The sequence below is a fragment of the Prionailurus viverrinus genome, chromosome B1 (genome assembly GCF_022837055.1).
Source record: "Prionailurus viverrinus isolate Anna chromosome B1, UM_Priviv_1.0, whole genome shotgun sequence".
Classification (NCBI taxonomy): Eukaryota; Metazoa; Chordata; class Mammalia; order Carnivora; family Felidae; genus Prionailurus; species Prionailurus viverrinus.
The window spans coordinates 69,434,132-69,458,192 of NC_062564.1; the positions used below are offsets into that span (position 1 = coordinate 69,434,132).

Here is a 24,061-nt window from a genome sequence, read left to right on the forward strand (position 1 = left end):
ATTTGACTTACATATTGTAAGGGTAAAAACAAATTTAAAAAATTTTTGAGGGGCACTTGGGTGGCTCAGTCAGTTAAGTGTCTGACTTTGGCTCAGGTCATGATCTCACAGCTTTGCTCGTGAATTCAAGCCCTGCATCGGGCTCTCTGCTGTCAGCACAGAGCTGGCTTTGGATCCTCTGTCCCCTTCTCTCTCTGCCCCTCCCCAGCTCATTTTCTCTCTCTGAATAAAAAAACTTAAGAAAAATTTTTTTTCAATTTTCCCTGAGGCCGAAAACAAAAGAACTCCCCTCCCCCTCCTGCCGATTCTTCCAATTCTTTCCTTTAGAAAACTTAGCTGTAAACCCTTTCTATGTCTCTCTGAGATATAGGAATGTTTTTAAAAGTCTTATTTAAGACTCCTGCCAGATCTGCATCTCAGAAACGTGTTTCTCCAAATATGGAGACATATTTGAAATGTGAACACCATGGAGAATGGTGTCCTATTTCCCTGTGTCTGTGGGAGTCTGGGCTAGGTGCTTGGTTCTAAGTTATAACTTTCTGCTTGTCAAAAAGATACAAGAAATTTTATTTTTCCTCTGGATAAAGACACTTAAACTATATGTAATGGATTGTATCTGTGTGGCTATGTGAGAGAATGATATTTCTTTCTGTTTTGGCAATCTCCCTAGCAGACTGCCTGTGACATGCATTGCAGTCTTGGTTTAATGCTCATTAAATAAAACTTTTTTTATAACTTATACAGATTTTTCTGGGTTTGTAGGAGATTTTATTTTATCTATCTATCTATCTATCTATCTATCTATCTATCTATCTATCTATTTTTATTTATTTTGAGAGATAGAGAGCGTGAGTAGGGAAGGAGCAGAGAGAGGGGGAGAGAGAGAATCCCAGGCAGGCTCTGTACTGTGATCGCAGAGCCTGACGTGGGGCTCGAGCTTACGAACTTTGAGATCATGACTGGAGCAGAAATCAAGAGTCAGAGGCTTAACCAACTGAGCTACACAGGAGCCCCAGTAAAGGATTTTATTTTTAATAATTTCCCCAATAACACTCAGTGCGAATCAATAGTATGGTATGTTCACCAAAAGTTATTTTGAGAGAAACAGAACAGATTCCAGAATGAAGAAGGCAATAGCTCTTCTCTTGAAGCAGTTTTTTCATTTGGGGTGCCGCTTTACAAAGAGGATAAAAAGGGAAGAATCTCAGGGCACTGAGGAATACTGAAGGAACTCAAACTATGTAACATTATGGTTGAAAGAACTGAGAATATTTAACCTAGGAAAGAAAAAACACCAGAGTGAAAGTGAGGAAGAAGAGAGGAGGGCATAATTATAATTGGAAAACTGTCCTTGGAAGACGGCACAGATTTGTTCTACATGGTGTGAAACAGAAGATATATTTCTATTCAATACAAGAGAGTATTATCAACAATCCAAACATCAGATAGAGATTATTTCACTCCTAATGGTGTTCAATTGTAAATTAGACAATCACTTGATGAAGGTACAAAATAAGGAATTCAAGTACTCTTTGGATTAGATCTTTTCACGATTCCTTCTAATCTTACAATTCTGAAATTCCATGGCTTTTCTAAAATATCTATTTCTTTACATTTGTACTATCCTTGGTTTATATTCAAAAGAAAAGAGATTCTTATAAATATTAAAACCAAAATAAAGCTGTACAAACCTCAGCAGCAGCATAACCAGGGTATACTTCAACACCAAGGGCTTCTGCTTGTTCTCCCATCCAGCTTACTAAATGTCCCAAGCGGACAATGTAATTGCCATGATTATTCATTGGAAGACCTACAAATATATGCTTATCAGTCTGACATTTTATGAATAAAATATCTAAATAAAATACACAAATGCTTAACTTAAAAATTCTAATCAATATAGGGGTGCCTGGGTGGCTCAGTTAGTTGAGTGGCCGACTTTGGCTCAGGTCATGATCTCACGGTTCATGAGTTTGAGCCCCATACTGGGCTTACTTCTGTCAGCACAGAGCCTGCTTCGGGTCCTCTGTCCCCCTCTCTCTCTGCCCCTTCCCCACTTGTGCTCTCTCTTCCAAAAAATAAATAAAACATTTAAAAAATTCTAATCAATGTATAATTTCTGTGTAAATATACACATTATCTAATGGTCATAATTTCATTTATTTTCTACAATTTTGGCAAAAATTCTAATCACGAAAATAAAAACAACATTACAACACTAAATTAAAATTCTGAGTGGCTTACAAGGCTATCTCAATTGTTCTAGACTAAAAGACAAAGAACCAGGTTCTATTCTTGTTTTACTACAAGTTAGCTATATAACTTTGGGTAAGTCCTTCAAATCTCTGGGCCTCAGTTTTCTCGTCTGTAAGAGGAAGGGATTTCACCAGATGAAATGTAGTTCCTTCCATGTATGGAATTCTAAGATACTACAAATATTTATCATACCTTACCTGGAAGAATTGGCACTGGAATTCTGTATTTCTCCGTTAAAATTCCAAATCTGTCTTCTGTTACAGGAGTGTTAAGTGGAGCCTGAAAACAAAAGAAGGAAAAAGAAGGAAATTTTTAGTTCATATTTGTAATGATAAATAGAAATAATAAAAAAAAACTGTCAAAGGGAAAGTGAACTACTTTCCTCACTTTTCTTTCATCATTTCCTTTAGAAAACTTGGAACTATAAATCCTCTTTGTCTCTTTGAGATGTTTAGGAATCTTTTTAGAACCTAAATAAGCCAGTTTTACATCCCAGAAATGTCTTTGTTGGGGGGGGCTTGGAGACATCTTGGACATGGCTTCCTGTCTCCCTCTCTCTGTGGGAGGTTAGCCTAGGTGCTTGCTCCAAGTTGTAACTTCCTGCTTGATGAAAACAGAAGAGAAGTTTTATTTTTCCTTTGGATACAGACAATTAACATGTATGTAATGGATTGTATCTGCTCAGTTGGGCTTAGAAAATCTTTTTCTAACATAATTGATACTATAGCAATTCAATGAGATCTATTTTTGATACAATATTGTAAAAAGGAAGTTAATTAGGTATAACTAAAGTATTTCTAGTTTAAAGGAGCTTGGTCTTTTATTTTAAAGTCTTTTCTTTAGTGTTTATTTATTTTTGAGAGAGAGATCAGGAGAGTGTGCGAGAGCGAGGGACGGGCAGACAGTGAGGGAAACAGAGGATCCAAAGTGGGCTTTGAGCAGATAGCAGGCCGATGTGGGGCTTGAACTCACCATCCTGAGCCCAAGTCAGACACTTAACTGACTGAGTGAGTCACCCCAGTGCCCTGAGCTTGGTGTTTTAGAAAGAAAAACATAGATGAAATTTTTGGAATTCAATTTACTCCATACAGAAATAATACAGAAATCATATAATTTTTGACCTTTACAAAGTATATTCACAGGTAGTGAATATTCTAATGTTGGCAGACATAACATAACCCATCTTACAGAAGAAAAAACTAAGACATGTAAAGTGTAAGATTTTAAACAAGGTCCTACAAATTATGAAAGCAGTAAAACTAACACAGTTCTCTACGTATCATACCAGTGCCTTTTCTGCTTAGGTTATGAGAGGCCATATTAATTTCTTTCTTTAGACCATTTGGTTAGACTATCTTCTTCGGCTTTACATATTGCACTGCTCCAGGAAATTGACAGAAAGCTTTAATAAGAACAATGATATAAACACCTATGGAACAAGTTAGGAAATACCCTCAAAATCTGATAGGACTCAATTTTTTTCATTCTTTTTAAGTTAAAAAAATACCTATCTATAATAATCCTCTAAGAGGTAGAATTATGTGAAAAGGGTTTTCCATATTCTATAATTTGGAAATAGAGATAGAATAAAGATTATACTTTGTATAAAAACCAATTTTTCATACTCCCTTCTCCTTCCAGTCTGGGAATAATTCTTCAAAAGCACGTGGATCCAGGCAGGCCCCTGAGAGAGTATGAGCTCCTATTTGAGCAGCTTTCTCTACGAGACACACACGGATGTCCTTTTCATGTTTAGTAGCCAGCTGCTTTAGACGGACTGCTGCAGAGAGTCCTGCGGGGCCTGCGCCAACGATAACTACATCTGCTTCTTCCGCAAACCTCTCCATGTTCACTCCTGGAAGGAAAAAATGTTTAAAAAAATACATGAAAATTCTGCGATGAACATGATCTGATAAAAATCACATACTGGGTTACAAACTATACTGTACTAAGCATTACTTATAGAAATTGCCCCTCTGCTTTGCATGAAAATTATACTAAGTATATTAGTGTATTAATTGGACGTTCTGTTAGGTTCTTTTCCAGTGTAGATCTTACTTTAGCTTCTAGAAGCCAACTTTCGGCTTTGGGATTTACTACTTCAAACTTAGCAGATATTTGCTTATCTCAATATCAGTAAGTGATAGTGTTGGTAAAGCTATGAAATATTATTAGATGATTTTATACTATCATGAAAAATATTTCTCTCCACAAAACGATACAAAGTATCTAGAAAAGCCTAGACTCTTCTACAGAAATTATTACTTACCTTCCCATCGCTTGTCTTTATCCCGGGGATAAATAGTATAGTGGGTAGTAATTCGAGGTACAACAGAAGTTGAAGACCATCTTGTACCACACAGAGGTAGATAATTTTTCTTAATTTTTAAGGCATGAAAGCACTGATATGCTGCATGAAAATTATGAACATTATTATTTCTTTTTCAATTAGCTTTCCTCAGGAATAGGCTGAAAAAAACATTTTTTAAGAGAAAAAATTTCTAAGATTGGGGATCAGATCTGGTTTTTGTTAAATTTTCTATTAATTAGCCCTAAAACCTTAAACAAATCACTTAACCTTTCTAGATTTCAGTTTCCTCATCCAAAAAACGAAAGGGTCACTAGATGATGATTTTTATTTATTTATTTTTTTAACATGAAATTTATTGTCAAATTTGTTTCCATACAACACGCAGTGCTCATCCCAACAGGTACCCTCCTCAATGCCCATCACCCACTTTTCTGCCCCCCCCCCCCCCATCAACCCTCAGTTTATTCTCAGTTTTTAAGAGTCTCTTATGGTTTGGCTCCCTCCCTAACTTTTTTTTTCCCCCTTCCCCTCCCCCATGGTCTTCTGTTAAGTTTCTCAGGATCCACATAAGAGTGAAAACATATGGTATCTGTCTTTCTCTGTATGACTTATTTCACTTAGCATAATACTCTCCAGTTCCATCCACGTTGCTACAAAAGGCCAGATTTCATTCTTTCTCATTGCCAAGTAGTATTCCATTGTGTATATAAACCACAATTTCTTTATCCATTCATCAGTTGATGGACATTTAGGCTCTTTCCATAATTTGGCTATTGTTGAGAATGCTGCTATAAACATTGGGGTACAAGTGCCCCTATGCATCAGCACTCCTGTATCCCTTGGGTAAATTCCTAGCAGTGCTATTGCTGGGTCATAGGGTAGGTCTATTTTTAATTTTCTGAGGAACCTCCACACTGCTTTCCAGAGTGGCTGCACCAGTTTGCATTCCCACCAACAGTGCAAGAGGGTTCCCGTTTCTTCACATCCTCTCCAGCATCTGTAGTCTCCTGATTTGTTCATTTTAGCCACTCTGACTGGCATGAGATGATTAAGGTAACTTTTTGATCTAAAATTGTATGATTCCATATGATGTCTTATATTTGGAAATCTGTGTTCACATTCTGACCATATCAATACCGCATTCAATTAATAGTTAGGTCTATGTTGTTGAGCCATTAGTTGTGCATGTACTGAAACACACTATACTATTTCCTAGACGAACAATTAAAATTTTCTTCTTAACGTTTGCTTATTTTTGAGAGACAGAGAGAGACACAGCACAAGTGGGGTTGGGGCATAGAGAGAGGAAGACACAGAATTGGAAGCAGGCTCCAGTCTCTGAGCTGTCAGCAGAGAGACCAACGTGGGGCTTGAATACATGAACTGAGAGATCATGACCTGAGCCTAAGCCAAAGTTGGATGCTTAACTGACTGAGGCATCCAGGTGCCCCAGGTGAACAATTTAGTTTCTCCTCATTAAAGTAATGTTTTCAAACTATAATATTTTAGAAGTATCTAATAAACTAATTTTTCAATATAGCTCGTATCAAGCCTAACCTATAAATAGGATGACCATATAATTTATCAACTGGATACTTGTGAGAGTAACAAGGGGCAGTATTAATTATGCTGGGACAATGCAGGCAAACTAGGTTTTATGGTCAGCCTTTTAAATTTTTTTTTTTTTTCAACGTTTATTTATTTTTGGGACAGAGAGAGACAGAGCATGAACGGGGGAGGGGCAGAGAGAGAGAGGGAGACACAGAATCGGAAACAGGCTCCAGGCTCCGAGCCATCCGCCCAGAGCCTGACGCGGGGCTCGACCTCACAGACCGCGAGATCATGACCTGGCTGAAGTCGGACGCTTAACCGACTGCGCCACCCAGGCGCCCCGTGGTCAGCCTTTTAAAAAATTAACTCTCCCATATGGCAGTATCTTCTGAGAGCCTCAAAAATGTACCTATACTTTAAGTTAGAAAATAGAAATAAACAGAAGTGTGCAAAGATTTATCTGCAATAATTTTCTTTAAACCTCTGTTGTCCTAAAATCTTCAACTCTACCTCCTCCCCCCCTTATCTGAAGCAGATACTCTAACACACCAAACATCATAGAAAGATAGAAGCAATTAGGTGGGAACTTCCCTATTTCCTTGGCAACAACTTCTAATGTAATCTGTATTTGTATCTACTCTTTGTTCATTCTCTTAGGTTAAAATAGATGTCGTTTCCCTTCACTTAGATTAATCCTTCCACCTGGATGATGAGGCTTATCCCTCCCATATTTGTAGGGACATCCCTCCATCTGAGGCCTTCCCTTTGACCTGTATCTTCAATTTCAGTCTCTCTTCTCCGGTACTCTTCTTCATAATTTTTCCCATTATAAAAGAAAAAAAAAAAAAAAAAGGGACAGAGAATCCTCCCTTGGGAATAGCCCTGAAAAGTATAAAAACTTGTATTTGGAGCTATAATAATTAAAAGTCTGTTATAGGAGAAGGGATAGAATAATCAAAGGAAAAGAATAAAGAGTTCAGGATTTGATGTCTGATAAAGATGCCATTTCTAATCAGGGAGAAGAGATGGTTACTCACTAAATCATCAAAGATAGGGAGACAGTCATTTGGGAAAAAAGTGTACCTTTTTCTTCCTATCAAAATGAATTCCACTTGGCCTATAATTTTAACAGAAAAAGTCAAACTATAAAAGATTATGGTGATACATCCACAGATTATTTGTTTCTCTGCTTCTGAGTGTAGGTTGCAATTAGTTACTAGCTTCCCACAAGTAGAGCATGAAAGGGAAAAATATTACTTTTACAGTGGAGAAATATAGCAGACCCTTTAACCAAATGATCAAGTTTAACATTACTGGCAATAAGATATGTTGGTAAAACATACTCCCTGATATGGTAAGAAGAGCTCTTCACCTATGTGTCATACTTCCCCCAAAATCTATAACCTCAGTGTAATTATGAGAAGTCAGACAAATTCAGATTGAGGAACATTCTACAAAATGCCTGGCTAGTACATATCAAAAGTATGAAAGACAAGAAAAGACAGAGGAACTATCACATTGAGGTAGACTAAGGAGACATGACAACTAAAAGCAACGTGGTGTCCTGGATTGGATCCTGGAACAGAATAATAAAATCCAAATAGAGTCAGTAGTTTAGTTAATAGTATTACATCAATATCAATTTCTTAGTTTTTTTTTTTTTAATTTTTTTTTTCAACATTTATTTATTTTTGGGACAGAGAGAGACAGAGCATGAACGGGGGAGGGGCAGAGAGAGAGGGAGACACAGAATCGGAAACAGGCTCCAGGCTCCGAGCCATCAGCCCAGAGCCCGACGCGGGGCTCGAACTCACGGACCGCGAGATCGTGACCTGGCTGAAGTCGGACGCTTAACCGACTGCGCCACCCAGGCGCCCCTCAATTTCTTAGTTTTGATAATTATACTATGCTTATGTAAGGAGTTAAGCTGGGCAAAGGGTATATGGGAACTCTGTGTTATCTTTACAATGCTTCTGTAAGTGTAAAATTATTTAAAAATACAAAGTTAAAAGATTAAGATTATGGTGATACAAAAGTTAACTCAAAAAGCTTCAAAGACCCAAATGTGAGAGCTAATACTATAATTTTTTTTTAAACATGGGTATAAATCTTTGTGACCCTGGATTAGACAAAGGTTTCTTTGCTAGGATACCAAAACCACAAGCAACAAAAGAGAAAATAGGTAAACTATACTTCAACAAAATAAAAACCTTTTATCTTCAAGGGATGCCATCAAGAAAGTGAAAAGATAACTCATGGAATGGGAGAAAATATTTGCAAATCATATATCTCATAAGGGACTTGTATCAAGCATATATAATAAACTCATCTCTAATAATAAAAAGACAACCAGATTAAAAAAGAGACAAAGGCTCTGAATAGACATTTCTCTAAAGGAGATATATAAATGGCCAATAAGCACATAAAAAGATTCTCAACATCATTAACCATCAGGGAAATACAAATCAAAACCACAATGAGACAATACTTTATATCCACTAGGAGGGCTATAAGCAGTAAGAGGGATAATAACAAATGTTGATGAGGATGTGGAAAAACTGGAACCCTCATACACAACTGGTGGGAATGTGAAATGGTGCAGCCACTTTGGAAAACAGTCTCCCAGTTCCTCAAAACCTTAAGCATAGAATTTCTATGTAGCTCTCCCCTGGGTATATACCTAAGACAAATGAAAACACACAAGAGCTTGTACATGAATCTTCACAGATGCATAATTCATAACAGCTAAATTATAGAGAAAATCCAAATGTCTGTTTGTGGATGGATAAAAGGTGATATATTCATACAATGGAGTATTATTTAGCAACAAAAAGAAATAAAGTAGTGATATATGCTACAATATGGTTCACTTTGAAAACATATTGCTAAATGAAAGAAGCCAGCAGGGAAAGATCACATATTATAGAATTCCATGTATATGAAATATCCAGACTAGACTAATTTATAGAGACAGAAAATAGATTAGTTGTTGCCTAGGGCTGGAGAGGTTGAAGAGTGACTGCTAATGGTGTGAGGTTTCTTTTTAAGGTGATGAAAATGTTCTGAAATAGACTGTGGTGAGGGCTGCACAACTGTTATGTTTGTATTAAAAGCCATTGAGCTGTGTATTTTAGATGGTGTGATTGTATGGTATGTGACGTATCTCAATAAAACGATTATTAAAAAAAGAATATTCACAACCACACACAATAAAGATTATGAGAAAAACACTGGAAATTTTTTTTCTAACAGAGATGTGGGGCAAAAGGATCTCTCATCCATTGCTAGTGGGAATGCAAAGTGGTACAGCCACTTTGGGAGATGGTGTGGCATTTCTTAACAAAGCTCAACATGCTCTTAACAAATGATCCAGCAATTGCACCCGTTGGTATTTACCCAAATGAGTTGAAAATTAATGTCCACACAAAAACCTGCAGTCAAGCAAGATGAGTAAGCTCTAGAAATCTGATGTTCAACACTGTACCTATAGTCAACAATAACATACATTTAAACATTTCTCAAGAGGGTCTATGTCAATAGTTCTCATCACAATAAAATAAAAGAAAGAAAATGGCCAATATTAAAAACAAAGCCCTTCACATGAATGTATAGCAGCATTATTTATAATTGTCAAAACTTGGAAGATGTCCTTCAATAGGTGAATGGATAAACAGATACACTGGGGTGCATCCAAACAATAGAATATTATTTAGCACTAAAAAGAAATGAACTATTAGACATGAAAAGACATGGAGGAAACTTAAATGCATATTAAAAGAAGGCAATCTGAAAATGCCAGTCTACATACTGCATGATTTCAATTACGTGACATTCTATAGATAAAATTATAGAGACATTACAAAAAAATCAGTGGTTGCCATGGGTTCTGGAAGAGAGAAGAAGGGATGAATATGTGGAACACAGGGGATCTGGGGGTAAACTATTCTATACAATAATGTAACTAATGGTGGATACATGTCATTACACATTGTCAAATGCACATAAAATGTACAATACAAAGAATGAACTCTAATTTAACAATGTATCAAAATTGGTTCACCAATTGTAACAAATGTACCGCCAATACCAGATGTTAATGGGGAATGGGGGAAAGTTATATGGAAACTCTGTGTATTTTCTGCTCAACTTTTCTTTAAACCTAAAACTGCCCCCCCAAAACTAAGTTTATTAATTAAAAACAAAACAAATAGAAAAGGGCAACATGGAAAAAAGCAGTGGTTAAGTGCATAGGTTTTGGAGTCTGTTTACATTGTGTTTGAATTCATTAACAGCAACGAAACATTCAGCATGTTATTCTAACTCTGCTCACCCCATCAGCTCTAAAGTTTATGGTCAGTCTTTGCCTTGGAAATCCTATGATATATGATCTAGTATAACTCTTACAAAAAGCAAGGGGCTAATACATATTTGATAACTAAATAGATATCTTCCTAGTTACAATTTTCACTGTAATTTGCAGGAACCTGCAAATCTGTGGTTTAATTTCCAAAAAGTAACTTGGGTTATACAGCGATAACAATAATAATGAGGCCTTTCCTAGTTTTTAACTTGTCTCTTATAAGGAAGCATCTATCTGCAAATGAACAAGTTTCTTTTTCTTTTAAGATTTTATTTTATGTTTTTTAATTTTTTTTAATGTTTATTTGAGAGAGAGAGAGAGAGAGAGAGAGAGAGAGAGAGAAGGGGGGGGAGGGGCAGAGAGAGAGACACAGAATCTGAAGCAGGCTCCAGGCTCTGGGCTGTCAGCACAGAGCCCGGGACATGGGGCTTGAACCCACAAACTGCGAGATCATGACTGGAGCTGAAGTCAGACACTTAACTGACTGAGCCACCCAAGCGCCCCTAAGATTTTATTTTTAAGTAAACTCTACACCCAATGTAGGGCTCGAACTCACACTCCCGATATAAAGAGTCACATGCTCTACTGACTGAGTCAGCTAGACATCCCAAAAATAAGTTTCTAAATATGGGCTATAACAAATAATTAGTAAAGATCAACAAAGACTTTTACATGGATTTGAAATATACAATAAAATTTACATTTTAATGGACATACTGAACAGTTCAAAATTTTCAATTTTAGGGGTGCCTGGGTGACTCAGTCAGTTAAGCATCCTACTTGATCTCAGCTTAGGTCATGATCTGAGGGTTCATGGGACTGAGCCTGGTCTCGGGCTCTGTGCTGATAGTGCAGAGCCTGATGCTGGGGATTATCTCTTTCTCTGCTCTCCCCTGCTTGTGCGTGCCTGTGCACTCATGTGCTCTCCCTCTCTCAAAGTAAATCAACTTAAAAATTAAAAAACAAGAATTTTCAATTTTAATACATCTTACCCTTCATGACCTTATGAAAATTGTGGGGCAGCTCATCCCCATTTACAGTAGATAAATAGGCATTCAGATGATCCCACTCAAGCTCAGTCTCAATCCTTCCAACATCAGTCAAGCTCTGTCTGAGACTATGATTGGATTTGGAATGATTTGTGAATAGAAACTGTGCTGTGATGAAAACAAGATTTTTTTTTTCCTTTATTTTCTAATTACATGGAGAGATAATTACCTGGCATAGTCTAATTATTTTTTAGTACCTAATTGCAGAACTAGCATATTTTTATGATTTATTCTTTCCAATAAAATATTTTTTTAAAGCAAAAATCTGGCCTCAGAAAATCAATAAGTAAAGACTGTGGGAAACAGGAAGGAAAGAGATGTATAGTGGCTGAACTCTAAGGACTTTTAAACACTAAAAAATATCTTGGGGCACCCAGGTGGCTCAGTCGGGTAAGCATCTGACCTTGGCTCAGGTCATGATCTCATGGTTGTGGGTTCAAGCCCCGGGATGGGCTCTGTTCTGACAGCTTGGAGCCTGAAGTCTATTTCGGATTCTGTGTCTCCCTCTCTCTCTCTGCCCTTCTTCCACTTGTGCATGTGCTCTCTCTCTCTCAAAAATAAATGTTTTTGATAATCTTAAAAACAGTGGCAAGGAAACCAATTTTCTCTACTTACAGAGGCGTACTAAAAATTTTAATATTGGGAATAATGTTTTAACTATTAGGTAACTTTTCACATATCCTAAATCTTGAAAAAAATGTATCTAAAATACATAAATAAAGATATTACAGGAGAATTCAGTTCTAGAGTTCAGTTCAAATAGAGCATTATTATTATTCAAAAGAATATTTATTAAATAATTATTTGTATTATTAAAAGATATTAAAAATCTTTGTTTTGTGATGAATTGTAGTTTAGTGTATAGAAGTTATTATTTGCTGCTGCAAACTGATGACCTGGTATCAGACAAAACTAATTCTATTGCTTACATAGCCAGTGGTTTTCTTGAGAATATTTGGAATTGCATAGTTTGATTTTCCCCAGGGGATAAAAATTAAAAAGTCATGACCTTTACTCTTTTTCTGAAAACAAATCTGGTACTCCACTTTAAACATCTGAACCATTAGGCAACTTGGCTGAATTTTGGTAGAGAAGGTCAAAAAGTCCATTGAACTCATAACATCACTGCCAACACATTTGTGTCCATCTCTTTGTTGCCAGTAGTGCTAACACTGAGCTATGAAAATGGCAATGATTTAAGTATCCATGGAAAATGGAAATGCTGATTGTGGTGGAATTTGGTTAAGGCTTGGCCCAAGAATGGTTTCAGCTAAATTAGGCAGTAGGGTAGATAGTATCTGACTACTTTGATATTCCACAAAACATAAAGCATATCTACATATTAGGTGTAGTAATACATGTATGAGTAACAGGAACTTTAAACAAAATTCCAATTTAACATATGGTAGCCAAATCTGACAAAATTCTACTTTCATAAAATGCACATAATAAGAACATCCGTGAATCTGCAGTATGTATGCTTGTTTATTCCATAACCAAAAATTAAATAAAAGATTAAAAAATTAAGACAACTGTGAGAAAATTCAAGATTCTGCAGTGAAGTTTTTTGAATTTTTAAACTTTTTTTGTTTTTAAGTAAAACCAACCAAAGACCATTCAACTGCATTATTATTATTATTATTTTTACTTAAGAGAAAGGGAAGGTAATGAGGTATTTTCACAAATCATCATGATGGTTCTAGGAGCACCCATAACACGGTAAGCCTTTAAAGTTAATTTTAGACAATGTAGAAAAATTTCTGGCTCCAGATGTAATCTGGTGACTTGGGGCAGCACATGGATGTTAATCATGATGTGACAGATCGGACTTCAAATTCTTAAGAATGGACTAGGCTGGGTGCAAAGACGAAAGTCAGTACACGACCAAGAAGAAAAACTGTGCAAATATTATTTTATCCATTTAAAACAATGCAACATATAACACCTGAGCTATGGGATAAGAGTTTTAGGACCAGGATTTGGGAATATTCGGTTCAGGAGTCCACCGGAGGGTCATGTTGACAAGGTTCCTCAGCCCACGACCTTTAACCTAGTTGTTAATTCTTCCAATTGGGGCAACTCAATGGGGAGGAATTTAGGGTCCATTACCAGGCGCAGACAGCGTGGCCTTCGTCCTAGTTTAACCAGTGAACGCCAGGAGAGCCGGGGGAGAGAGGTAGGTGTCCAGCCGCACCCCCCCCTCCCCCGCCCCAGGTGTGGCCCTGTCCTTTTCGCCCTGACTCCTCGACCTTCCTCCATTTATCCCCGCCCGGAGTTCTCTCTCACCCGGGCAGGACAGCTTGGCTAGCGGCACCAACATATTCACTGTTCCCAGGACTGTCGGTGGGACACAACGGAAGGGCTGTCTGTGGCTCGCCGCGGGCGCTGGACCTCTAGGCCGCGGGGGGCGCCATCACCTGCCAAGAAGGACCAACACCTCCGCTGAAGTTCGCCTAGAGTTCGGCCCAACACTGTGGCTTCACCCTGTTCCCGCCTCTTTCTCGCTCTGCGCCGGCGCCACGCATGGACGCGATGGCCAGCAGAGACTTCCGGGTCACGTTCCGAAAGAGGAAAAGGAAAGAGACTCTAAGTCCCAGCCCGCCCCCGGCTTCAGGCTGAGGATTGGTTCTGAGTTTGCGTCTCACCAAGGCGTGGTGAGGCCTCCGGGGTCTTGTGAGAGAGACCCACAGATCCGGTAGTGTAATGCGCTCGCATCAAAAGCAGTGGGAGGCGGTGCGATGCATACGGCATTCTGGGAGTTGTAGTCCTCTGCTCAAGCGTCTTCTGATCCTGACTGGAAGTTTGCGCAGGAGCGTTGAGCTACCCAAGGTGAATTAACTGACATTTGATTGGCTGTCCCGAAAAAATGACTGGTATCCGCGGATTTGGCTAGAGACCCACTAGCATACTGGGCGGGATTGCGGCCGGGACGAGGCGGGGCTTCTGGGCGTTGGGCGCGAGCAGTTTGAAAGACTGTTGGTGTCGGTTCGGCTGCTAAGGTCGGATTCTGCAGTCCCAGCCCCGCTCAATGGCAAACCCTGAGGACGTGCGGATTTCTTCGCCGCCCCCGCCACCTCCTTCGTCTCCCTCGTCTTCAGACGCCTCGTCAACATCTTCCCCCGGCGTCCCAGTGAGTTTGGGCTGGCCAGTTCCAAACAGAAGCAGCAGCCGAACAGTGGACCCGCTGGAGGAAGTGGAGCTGCAGATCGGAGATGTGAGTGTTGGCAGACAGGTCCCCCCCATTCAGCCCTTTTTGGAAGACAGACTGTGGCGGTGCAAGGGAGAAAAGGACCAGGAGTCCGCGCACCCAGTCCCGCGCGTCTCGCGCTTCTGCCCTTTCAGAGTATGGGCTGGGGGATGGGTTGAGTAAACTGGCGACCCAAGGCCCTTTGTCCCCCATCTATGAGAATTCCGCCTTTAGATTTAGTGTTGAGGAATAAGGGGTGATCCCTCCACCGCCCCACCCCTATTTTCTTTCAGTCTCGCCTTCTGGTTTCAATCACCCTCTGTAACCTGAAACCGTTCTGCTCTACTGCGCCGACTTGTGCAGGCGGTGTCTGTGCTCTCCTTGTTGCCTGTTGGTGCTTAGAATCAGGCTGTGATTTCTTTCCTTGGGACTTAAGATCCCGCTGCTCTAGTTGGCCACCTGCCAGAGCCAGCTGGCAATGCTATTATTGTCTGTTTTAGGCTTGCTGTGCGCTGGACCCAGTTTGGAGGGATTACTTAACTGCGCTTGTAGTCTAGATTGGGTTTCATTAAAGGTTAGGTCAAAAACCCCTCCCTATGATTGCTAGAATGCATAGTATGGTTTCTGTTGAATTGCGAATTCCCAGTGGCGCGCACACCCACCTACTCACCCATCACCGGAGTTTCAGTATAAAAAGACTCTTGGATGGGTCAAGTGAATGAGGTATGTAGGGTGTGATCCTCCTGGGAGAACTTTGTGGAATAGACCCTGTTGTGCAGACTGGAAACTGGATAATGAACTCGATTATCTTAACAAGTATTTGTTTGTTTGCTTGTTTAAAGATGACTAAAATGGTGAACAAAACAGTGTTTTTGCTGAACAAGACTGGTTTCAAGAGAATATGTAGACTGGACTGCTGATGTGTTAGTGTAGGAACAGTGTTATTCTATATTATAGGTGAAGAAAACATTTCTGTATGCTTGATTTTGTTCATTTTGATTTTGTTCATATATGTCAGCTCAGAGTATCTATTCTTTGTTGTATATATTTTCACGGTTTAAATAGCGTTCACAGGTAAAATTAGTGGAGCGCTGCCCTTGTTACTAAATATCAGTGAGTTTTTTATTTTTTAGTGAGTTGTTTATGATGAAGTAAGTCTGTAAGTCCTTCTTCAGATACTTCTGGTCCTTAGTGTCAAGGGATCCAAGTCCTCTTGTTGAGTTAAATGAGATTCTAGTGTATTTTTTTTTTTTTTTACTTTCTTTTTTCTTTTTTTCTTTTAAAGATTTTTTTTTTTAAGTTATCTCTACACCCAAAGTGGGACTTGAACTCAACCCCCAGATGAAGAGTTTCATGTTCTATGGACTGAGACAGCTAGGCACCCCTAGTGTATTTTCAGTTAAAAAAAAAATACTGATTTGTTATGTTTGGTGCATAATGGATGCCTTTCCAGCAGACATATTTCCTCAAAGCTTACTTCATATGAAAGAATTTCTTGGGTTCCCTGAAAGAGCTGGTATTTTCGTTTGAAGATTTTTTTGTTACTTTTAAGGAAAATAACTTAGGCAATGGAGTCAAGGTTTTAAGCTATTTTTAGACTATTTATAAAATGAGATGAAAATCTTAAAAATAAACTTCTGTTGTTTCTCTTTTCTTTCTTTCTTTCTTTCTTTCTTTCTTTCTTTCTTTCTTTCTTTCTTTCTTTCTTTCTTTCTTTTTAAATTTCAGGCAGCATTTTCATTAACCAAACTTCTTGAAGCCACATCTGCAGTATCAGCTCAAGTGGAAGAGCTTGCCTTCAAATGTACAGAAAATGCACGTTTCCTTAAAACATGGAGGGACCTCTTGAAAGAAGGTTATGATTCTTTGAAGCCTGACAACTGATTTGGCTGTGTAATAATTCCTACTTCCTCATTGATGATATTTGCACGTGTACCATAAGTATAAGGTAGTCTCCAGTAGTTCTGTGTATTCAGAATGAAATTTTTTTGGTTTCCTTCACTTTTGTGAAAGCAGAATACTGATGTTATGTTTGATGTTGGCAATATTTATCTTTAAATACTTTCTGTCCTCTAAACTTTCATAGCATCTTTTATGGAAGTTAATTTCATCAGTAGATATTGTTATCTATAGTTTTAATGGCAGAAAAAAAAATAGTTAAATCATTATTCTATTTGATTTGCAAGAAGATGCCAAGAATGCCAGAGTTTGAAGTTGAGCTTTATTTTACAGACCTAGGGAGGTAACTTTAAGGCTACCAATGTTGGTCCAGTGCCACTAGGCCAAGGTCCCTGGAACTAATGATTGTGTCTTGTTTATCTCCAGCACCTAGAACAACTGTGTCACACAGCAATCAGTAAATGTTTGTTGAATAAAAGAGTTGACAGTACAGTTAAAAGCTGTTTTTTTTTTGTTCCTGTTTTTACCATGAAAATTGTAATTGTTTTTCTAAAAAAGTATTTGACTCAGAACCTCACTGACTTGAAGGAATACAATCTCTCTCTTTTTTTTTTTTTTACAAGAATTTGAACTTGGAGGACAACTTTTTAAAATATATGATAAATATTTTTTTATCCTTTATGATGCTTTCTAAAAAGCTTTTATTTCAGAAAATGAAAGCCTGTCTAGAAAGAATGTTTATATTTTTTCCTTGTTTATTTCTCAGGTTAACTCTTTTTGATGTTGTATGTTTGGTTGTTCTCTTTAAAGTGCCTTGTCAAAATTATGGCTCTGTACTATTACTATTTGAGCTTTGCACATGATAATTTAAATTCTAAATATAATTCTAAAGAAATTACTGTGTTTTTAAGCCAACAAATTTAAATGATGTGATTGCTTGCATATAATTTGACTTTATTGACAATGTTCTACTTTACTTGTTCAATATCTTATATTCTCCCTGTCTCTCTTTGGTGGTTTGTGTCGACAATTAAGCCAACTAATTTTCCGTAATTTCTAGACATCTTTGATAATGCATCTTAGTTCTTTGTAGTTATGGAGTTGTGTACAGATATGTATTCTAAAGACCCACAGTGGGGTTATGAAAGGGGACAAACGGATGGGCAAAGAATAGTTTCATTGAGTATATTAGGTCAGAGTTCTTGGTCCCCTTTTTTTTTAAAATTTTTTCTTTTTAGTTAAAGATAACACAAATGGTGTGCTTCTATACCAAAGAGATACTTATTTTCATATTAGAAAAATATTTTTCTTACATGTCACGAAAATTGCAATTTTTAAAATGTATGAAAATAAACTTATTCAAAGCAAATTTTATTTCCATTTCTTTGGGTTCATTATTTTAAAACTTTTTGTTGAAATATTTCGAACATAACAGGAAAAGTGAATGATTAAAGAATATATCCCTACCATACAGATTTAATAAATATTAGCATTTGGGGCAGCTGGGTGGCTCAGTCTGTTAAGCGTCCAGACATCAGCTCATGTCTTGATCTCACAGTTCGTGGATTTGAGCCCCGCATCGGGCTCTGTGTGGACAGCACAGATCTTTGGCTCTTCTGTCCCTCTTTCTCTCTGCCCCTCCCCGCTTTTGCTTTCTCTCTCAAGAATAAATAAACATTTAAATAAATAAATAAATGTTAGCATTTGGCTATACTTTCTTCAGATCTATGTTTGTAAATGTCAGATACATTTGAAACTTTTGCTACCTCTTTGATCCCACCCCTTCTCTCCCCAGAGGTAACCATTGTCCTGGAGGTGGTGTATATTCTAGTTTGTGTTTTTATGTTTTTAATACATGTGTATGTTTTTAAAGCACTACAAAATACTTTTTTGTGTATGTGGTAGCTAGCCTCCAGATGGCCACAATGGTCACCCTCCTGGTATTCATGCCCTTGTATAGTCTCACATGTTGAATAGTGCTGACTTTAATAACTACTAGGAGATTGAAGAAATGCAGTGTGTGATTTCTGAGGCCATACCTTTGTCCATTTTTCTATTAGGTTTTGTCTTTTCCTTATCAATTTGTAGGTGTTCCATATATTGAATACTAACTAATGACCTGTTCTCTGTGTTTCTTTTTTTTTTTTTTAATTTTTTTTTTTTCAACGTTTATTTATTTTTGGGACAGAGAGAGACAGAGCATGAACGGGGGAGGGGCAGAGAGACAGGGAGACACAGAATCGGAAACAGGCTCCAGGCTCTGAGCCATCAGCCCAGAGCCCGACACGGGGCTCGAACTCACGGACCGCGAGATCGTGACCTGGCTGAAGTCGGACGCTTAACCGACTGCGCCACCCAGGCGCCCCTGTTCTCTGTGTTTCAACTACCTATTGTAGCTTGTGGTTTATCTTTGTATTTGAGTGTGGAGTTTTCTTAAATAAAGGCTTTTAATTTTAATGGAATCTTACCAATTTTTCATAATAGTGCTTTCTGGGGCTTGTATAGGAAATGTTATAAAGATACTCTCCTTTATGTCTTTCCAAAAGTTAAATTTTTGTTTTTAATGTTGAGGTGTTTATTCGTCTGATTAACTTTTGCTTATGGTGCAATTTTGGGATCTTGTTTATTTTTGTATGTCTGTTGCTGTTCCTTCAAGTATCAGTATTTCAAATGCTACATCTGTCATTCAATTACCCTGTAAGTGTTTGGTTCTGAGCTCCATATTGTATTCTGATTTGTTTGCTTAGCCCTATGCTAAGGTCCCCTATAACTTTTTCTGTTATAGCTGTATCATAAGTTTGATCTGTACTACTTTGATTTTTGTGTGTGTGACTTCCTCTCCCCACCATGTATGTTTTTATGATAGAAAAGAAGAACCATCTTAGTTGATTTATAATTTTGTTGAATTGTAGTCAGCTTAGGTTAACCCCTGATTTCAGGAGGTGAGGCTTCTGTGGACACTTTAGGTTCATTCCTCATCACTAAAACTCATAGCTGCTAGTGTCAGCAGACTGGTATCCCCACAGCTCAGCTCTGTTGACAGTTTTTGTTGTCATGTGTGGCCCACAGAGAAGTTCATCTTAACAGTGGCTTTTTATTTTATTTATTTTATTTATTTATTTTTTAATATATGAAATTTATTGTCAAATTGGTTTCCATACAACACCCAGTGCTCATCCCAAAAGGTGCCCTCCTCAATACCCATCACCCACCCTCTCCTCCCTCCCACCCCCCATCAACCCTCAGTTTGTTCTCAGTTTTTAAGAGTCTCTTATGCTTTGGCTCTCTCCCACTCTAACCTCTTTTTTTCTTTTTTCTTTTCCTTCCCCTCCCCCATGGGTTCCTGTTAAGTTTCTCAGGATCCACATAAGAGTGAAACCATATGGTATCTGTCTTTCTCTGTATGGCTTATTTCACTTAGCATCACACTCTCCAGTTCCATCCACGTTGCTACAAAGGGCCATATTTCATTCTTTCTCATTGCCACGTAGTACTCCATTGTGTATATAAACCACAATTTCTTTATCCATTCATCAGTTGATGGACATTTAGGCTCTTTCCATAATTTGGCTATTGTTGAGAGTGCTGCTATGAACATTGGGGTACAAGTGGCCCTATGCATCAGTACTCCTGTATCCCTTGGATAAATTCCTAGCAGTGCTATTGCTGGGTCATAGGGTAGGTCTATTTTTAATTTTCTGAGGAACCTCCACACTGCTTTCTAGAGCGGCTGCACCAATTTGCATTCCCACCAACAGTGCAAGAGGGTTCCCGTTTCTCCACATCCTCTCCAGCATCTATAGTCTCCTGATTTGTTCATTTTGGCCACTCTGACTGGCGTGAGGTGATATCTGAGTGTGGTTTTGATTTGTATTTTCCTGATAAGGAGCGACGCTGAACATCTTTTCATGTGCCTATTGGCCATCCGGATGTCTTCTTTAGAGAAGTGTCTATTCATGTTTTCTGCCCATTTCTTCACTGGTTTATTTGTTTTTCGGGTGTGGAGTTTGGTGAGCTCTTTATAGATTTTGGATACTAGCCCTTTGTCCGATATGTCATTTGCGAATATCTTTTCCCATTCCGTTGGTTGCCTTTTAGTTTTGTTGGTTGTTTCCTTGGCTGTGCAGAAGCTTTTTATCTTCATAAGGTCCCGGTAATTCACTTTTGCTTTTAATTCCCTTGCCTTTGGGGATGTGTCGAGTAAGAGATTGCTACGGCTGAGGTCAGAGAGGTCTTTTCCTGTTTTCTCCTCTAAGGTTTTGATGGTTTCCTGTCTCACATTCAGGTCCTTTATCCATTTTGAGTTTATTTTTGTGAATGGTGTGAGGAAGTGGTCTAGTTTCAACCTTCTGCATGTTGCTGTCCAGTTCTCCCAGCACCATTTGTTAAAGAGACTGTCTTTTTTCCATTGGATGTTCTTTCCTGCTTTGTCAAGGATGAGTTGGCCATACGTTTGTGTGTCTAGTTCTGGGGTTTCTATTCTATTCCATTGGTCTATGTGTCTGTTTTTGTGCCAATACCATGCTGTCTTGATGATGACAGCTTTGTAGTAGAGGCTAAAGTCTGGGATTGTGATGCCTCCTGCTTTGGTCTTCTTCTTCAAAATTCCTTTGGCTATTCGGGGCCTTTTGTGTTTCCATATGAATTTTAGGATTGCTTGTTCTAGTTTCGAGAAGAATGCTGGTGCAATTTTGATTGGGATTGCATTGAATGTGTAGATAGCTTTGGGTAGTATTGACATTTTGACAATATTTATTCTTCCAATCCATGAGCAGGGAATGTCTTTCCATTTCTTTAAATCTTCTTCAATTACCTTCATAAGCTTTCTATAGTTTTCAGCCTACAGATCCTTTACATCTTTGGTTAGATTTATTCCTAGGTATTTTATGCTTCTTGGTGCAATTGTGAATGGGATCAGTTTCTTTATTTGTCTTTCTGTTGCTTCATTATTAGTGTATAAGAATGCAACTGATTTCTGTACATTGATTTTGTATCCTGCAACTTTGCTGAATTCACGTATCGGTTCTAGCAGACTTTTGGTGGAGTCTATCGGATTTTCCATGTGTAATATCATGTCATCTGCAAAAAGCGAAAGCTTGACTTCATCTTTGCCAATTTTGATGCCTTTGATTTCCTTTTGTTGTCTGATTGCTGATGCTAGAACTTCCAGCACTATGTTAAACAACAGTGGTGAGAGTGGGTATCCCTGTTGTGTTCCTGATCTCAGGGAAAAAGCTCTCAGTTTTTCCCCGTTGAGGATGATGTTAGCTGTGGGCTTTTCATAAATGGCTTTTATGATCTTTAAGTATGTTCCTTCTATCCCGACTTTCTCAAGGGTTTTTATTAAGAAAGGTGCTGGATTTTGTCAAAGGCCTTTTCTGCATCGATTGACAGGATCATATGGTTCTTTTTTTTTTGTTAATGTGATGTATCACGTTGATTGATTTGCGAATGTTGAACCAGCCCTGCATCCCAGGAATGAATCCCACTTGATCATGGTGGATAATTCTTTTTATATGCCGTTGAATTCGATTTGCTAGTATCTTATTGAGAATTTTTGCATCCATATTCATCAGGGATATTGGCCTGTAGTTCTCTTTTTTTACTGGGTCTCTGTCTGGTTTAGGAATCAAAGTAATACAGGCTTCATAGAATGAGTCTGGAAGTTTTCCTTCCCTTTCTATTTCTTTTTTTTTTTTTTTTTTTTTTTTTTTTTTTTTTTTTTTTTTTTTATGAAATTTATTGACAAATTGGTTTCCATACAACACCCAGTGCTCATCCCAAAAGGTGCCCTCCTCAATACCCATCACCCACCCTCTCCTCCCTCCCACCCCCCATCAACCCTCAGTTTGTTCTCAGTTTTTAAGTCTCTTATGCTTTGGCTCTCTCCCATTCTAACCTCTTTTTTTTTTTTTTTCCTTCCCCTCCCCCATGGGTTCCTGTGAAGTTTCTCAGGATCCACATAAGAGTGAAACCATATGGTATCTGTCTTTCTCTGTATGGCTTATTTCACTTAGCATCACACTCTCCAGTTCCATCCACATTGCTACGAAAGGCCATATTTCATTTTTTCTCATTGCCACGTAATATTCCATTGTGTATATAAACCACAATTTCTTTATCCATTCATCAGTTGATGGACATTTAGGCTCTTTCCATAATTTGGCTATTGTTGAGAGTGCTGCTATGAACATTGGGGTACACGTGGCCCTATGCATCAGCGCTCCTGTATCCCTTGGATAAATTCCTAGCAGTGCTATTGCTGGGTCATAGGGTAGGTCTATTTTTAATTTTCTGAGGAACCTCCACACTGCTTTCCAGAGCGGCTGCACCAATTTGCATTCCCACCAACAGTGCAAGAGGGTTCCCGTTTCTCCACATCCTCTCCAGCATCTATAGTCTCCGGATTTGTTCATTTTGGCCACTCTGACTGGCGTGAGGTGATATCTGAGTGTGGTTTTGATTTGTATTTCCCTGATAAGGAGCGACGCTGAACATCTTTTCATGTGCCTGTTGGCCATCCGGATGTCTTCTTTAGAGAAGTGTCTATTCATGTTTTCTGCCCATTTCTTCACTGGGTTATTTGTTTTTCGGGTGTGGAGTTTGGTGAGCTCTTTATAGATTTTGGATACTAGCCCTTTGTCCGATATGTCATTTGCGAATATCTTTTCCCATTCCGTTGGTTGCCTTTTAGTTTTGTTGGTTGTTTCCTTGGCTGTGCAGAAGCTTTTTATCTTCATAAGGTCCCAGTAATTCACTTTTGCTTTTAATTCCCTTGCCTTTGGGGATGTGTCCAGTAAGAGATTGCTACGGCTGAGGTCAGAGAGGTCTTTTCCTGCTTTCTCCTCTAAGGTTTTGATGGTTTCCTGTCTCACATTTAGGTCCTTTATCCATTTTGAGTTTATTTTTGTGAATGGTGTGAGAAAGTGGTCTAGTTTCAACCTTCTGCATGTTGCTGTCCAGTTCTCCCAGCACCATTTGTTAAAGAGGCTGTCTTTTTTCCATTGGATGTTCTTTCCTGCTTTGTCAAAGATGAGTTGGCCATACGTTTGTGGGTCTAGTTCTGGGGTTTCTATTCTATTCCATTGGTCTATGTGTCTGTTTTGGTGCCAATACCATGCTGTCTTGATGATGACAGCTTTGTAGTAGAGGCTAAAGTCTGGGATTGTGATGCCTCCTGCTTTGGTCTTCTTCTTCAAAATTCCTTTGGCTATTCGGGGCCTTTTGTGGTTCCATATGAATTTTAGGATTGCTTGTTCTAGTTTCAAGAAGAATGCTGGTGCAATTTTGATTGGGATTGCATTGAATGTGTAGATAGCTTTGGGTAGTATTGACATTTTGACAATATTTATTTTTCCAATCCATGAGCAGGGAATGTCTTTCCATTTCTTTAAATCTTCTTCAATTTCCTTCATAAGCTTTCTATAATTTTCAGCATACAGATCCTT

The 24,061-nt window shown here is 38.4% G+C and overlaps 2 protein-coding genes across 7 annotated transcripts in view; one reads left to right on the forward strand and one right to left on the reverse strand.

Annotated features, from left to right (window-relative positions):
* Positions 1-14,077, reverse strand: part of ETFDH (electron transfer flavoprotein dehydrogenase) — a 33,909-nt gene extending 19,832 nt beyond the window's left edge. Inside the window, exons 1-5 of one of the 2 annotated variants that reach the window (XM_047856444.1) lie at positions 13,814-14,077; positions 4,526-4,666; positions 3,882-4,111; positions 2,454-2,535; positions 1,692-1,810 (exon numbers count right to left, since the gene is read on the reverse strand). In XM_047856444.1, the coding sequence (XP_047712400.1) occupies positions 1,692-1,810; positions 2,454-2,535; positions 3,882-4,111; positions 4,526-4,666; positions 13,814-13,847 (606 nt within the window). In that variant the 5' untranslated portion in view covers positions 13,848-14,077. Of the gene's footprint in view, positions 1-1,691; positions 1,811-2,453; positions 2,536-2,643; positions 2,857-3,881; positions 4,112-4,525; positions 4,667-13,813 lie in introns of those variants that run through there. The other variant, XM_047856445.1, reaches the window with a different exon arrangement.
* A 66-nt stretch (positions 14,078-14,143) lies between these two features.
* Positions 14,144-24,061, forward strand: part of CB1H4orf46 (chromosome B1 C4orf46 homolog) — a 95,218-nt gene continuing 85,300 nt past the window's right edge. For 3 of the 5 annotated variants that reach the window (XM_047856466.1, XM_047856467.1, XM_047856469.1), the window contains exons 1-2: positions 14,146-14,741; positions 16,443-16,569. In XM_047856466.1, coding sequence (XP_047712422.1) covers positions 14,556-14,741; positions 16,443-16,569 — 313 coding nt within the window. In that variant the 5' untranslated portion in view covers positions 14,146-14,555. Of the gene's footprint in view, positions 14,742-16,442; positions 17,975-24,061 lie in introns of those variants that run through there. The other 2 variants (XM_047856465.1, XM_047856468.1) reach the window with 2 other exon arrangements.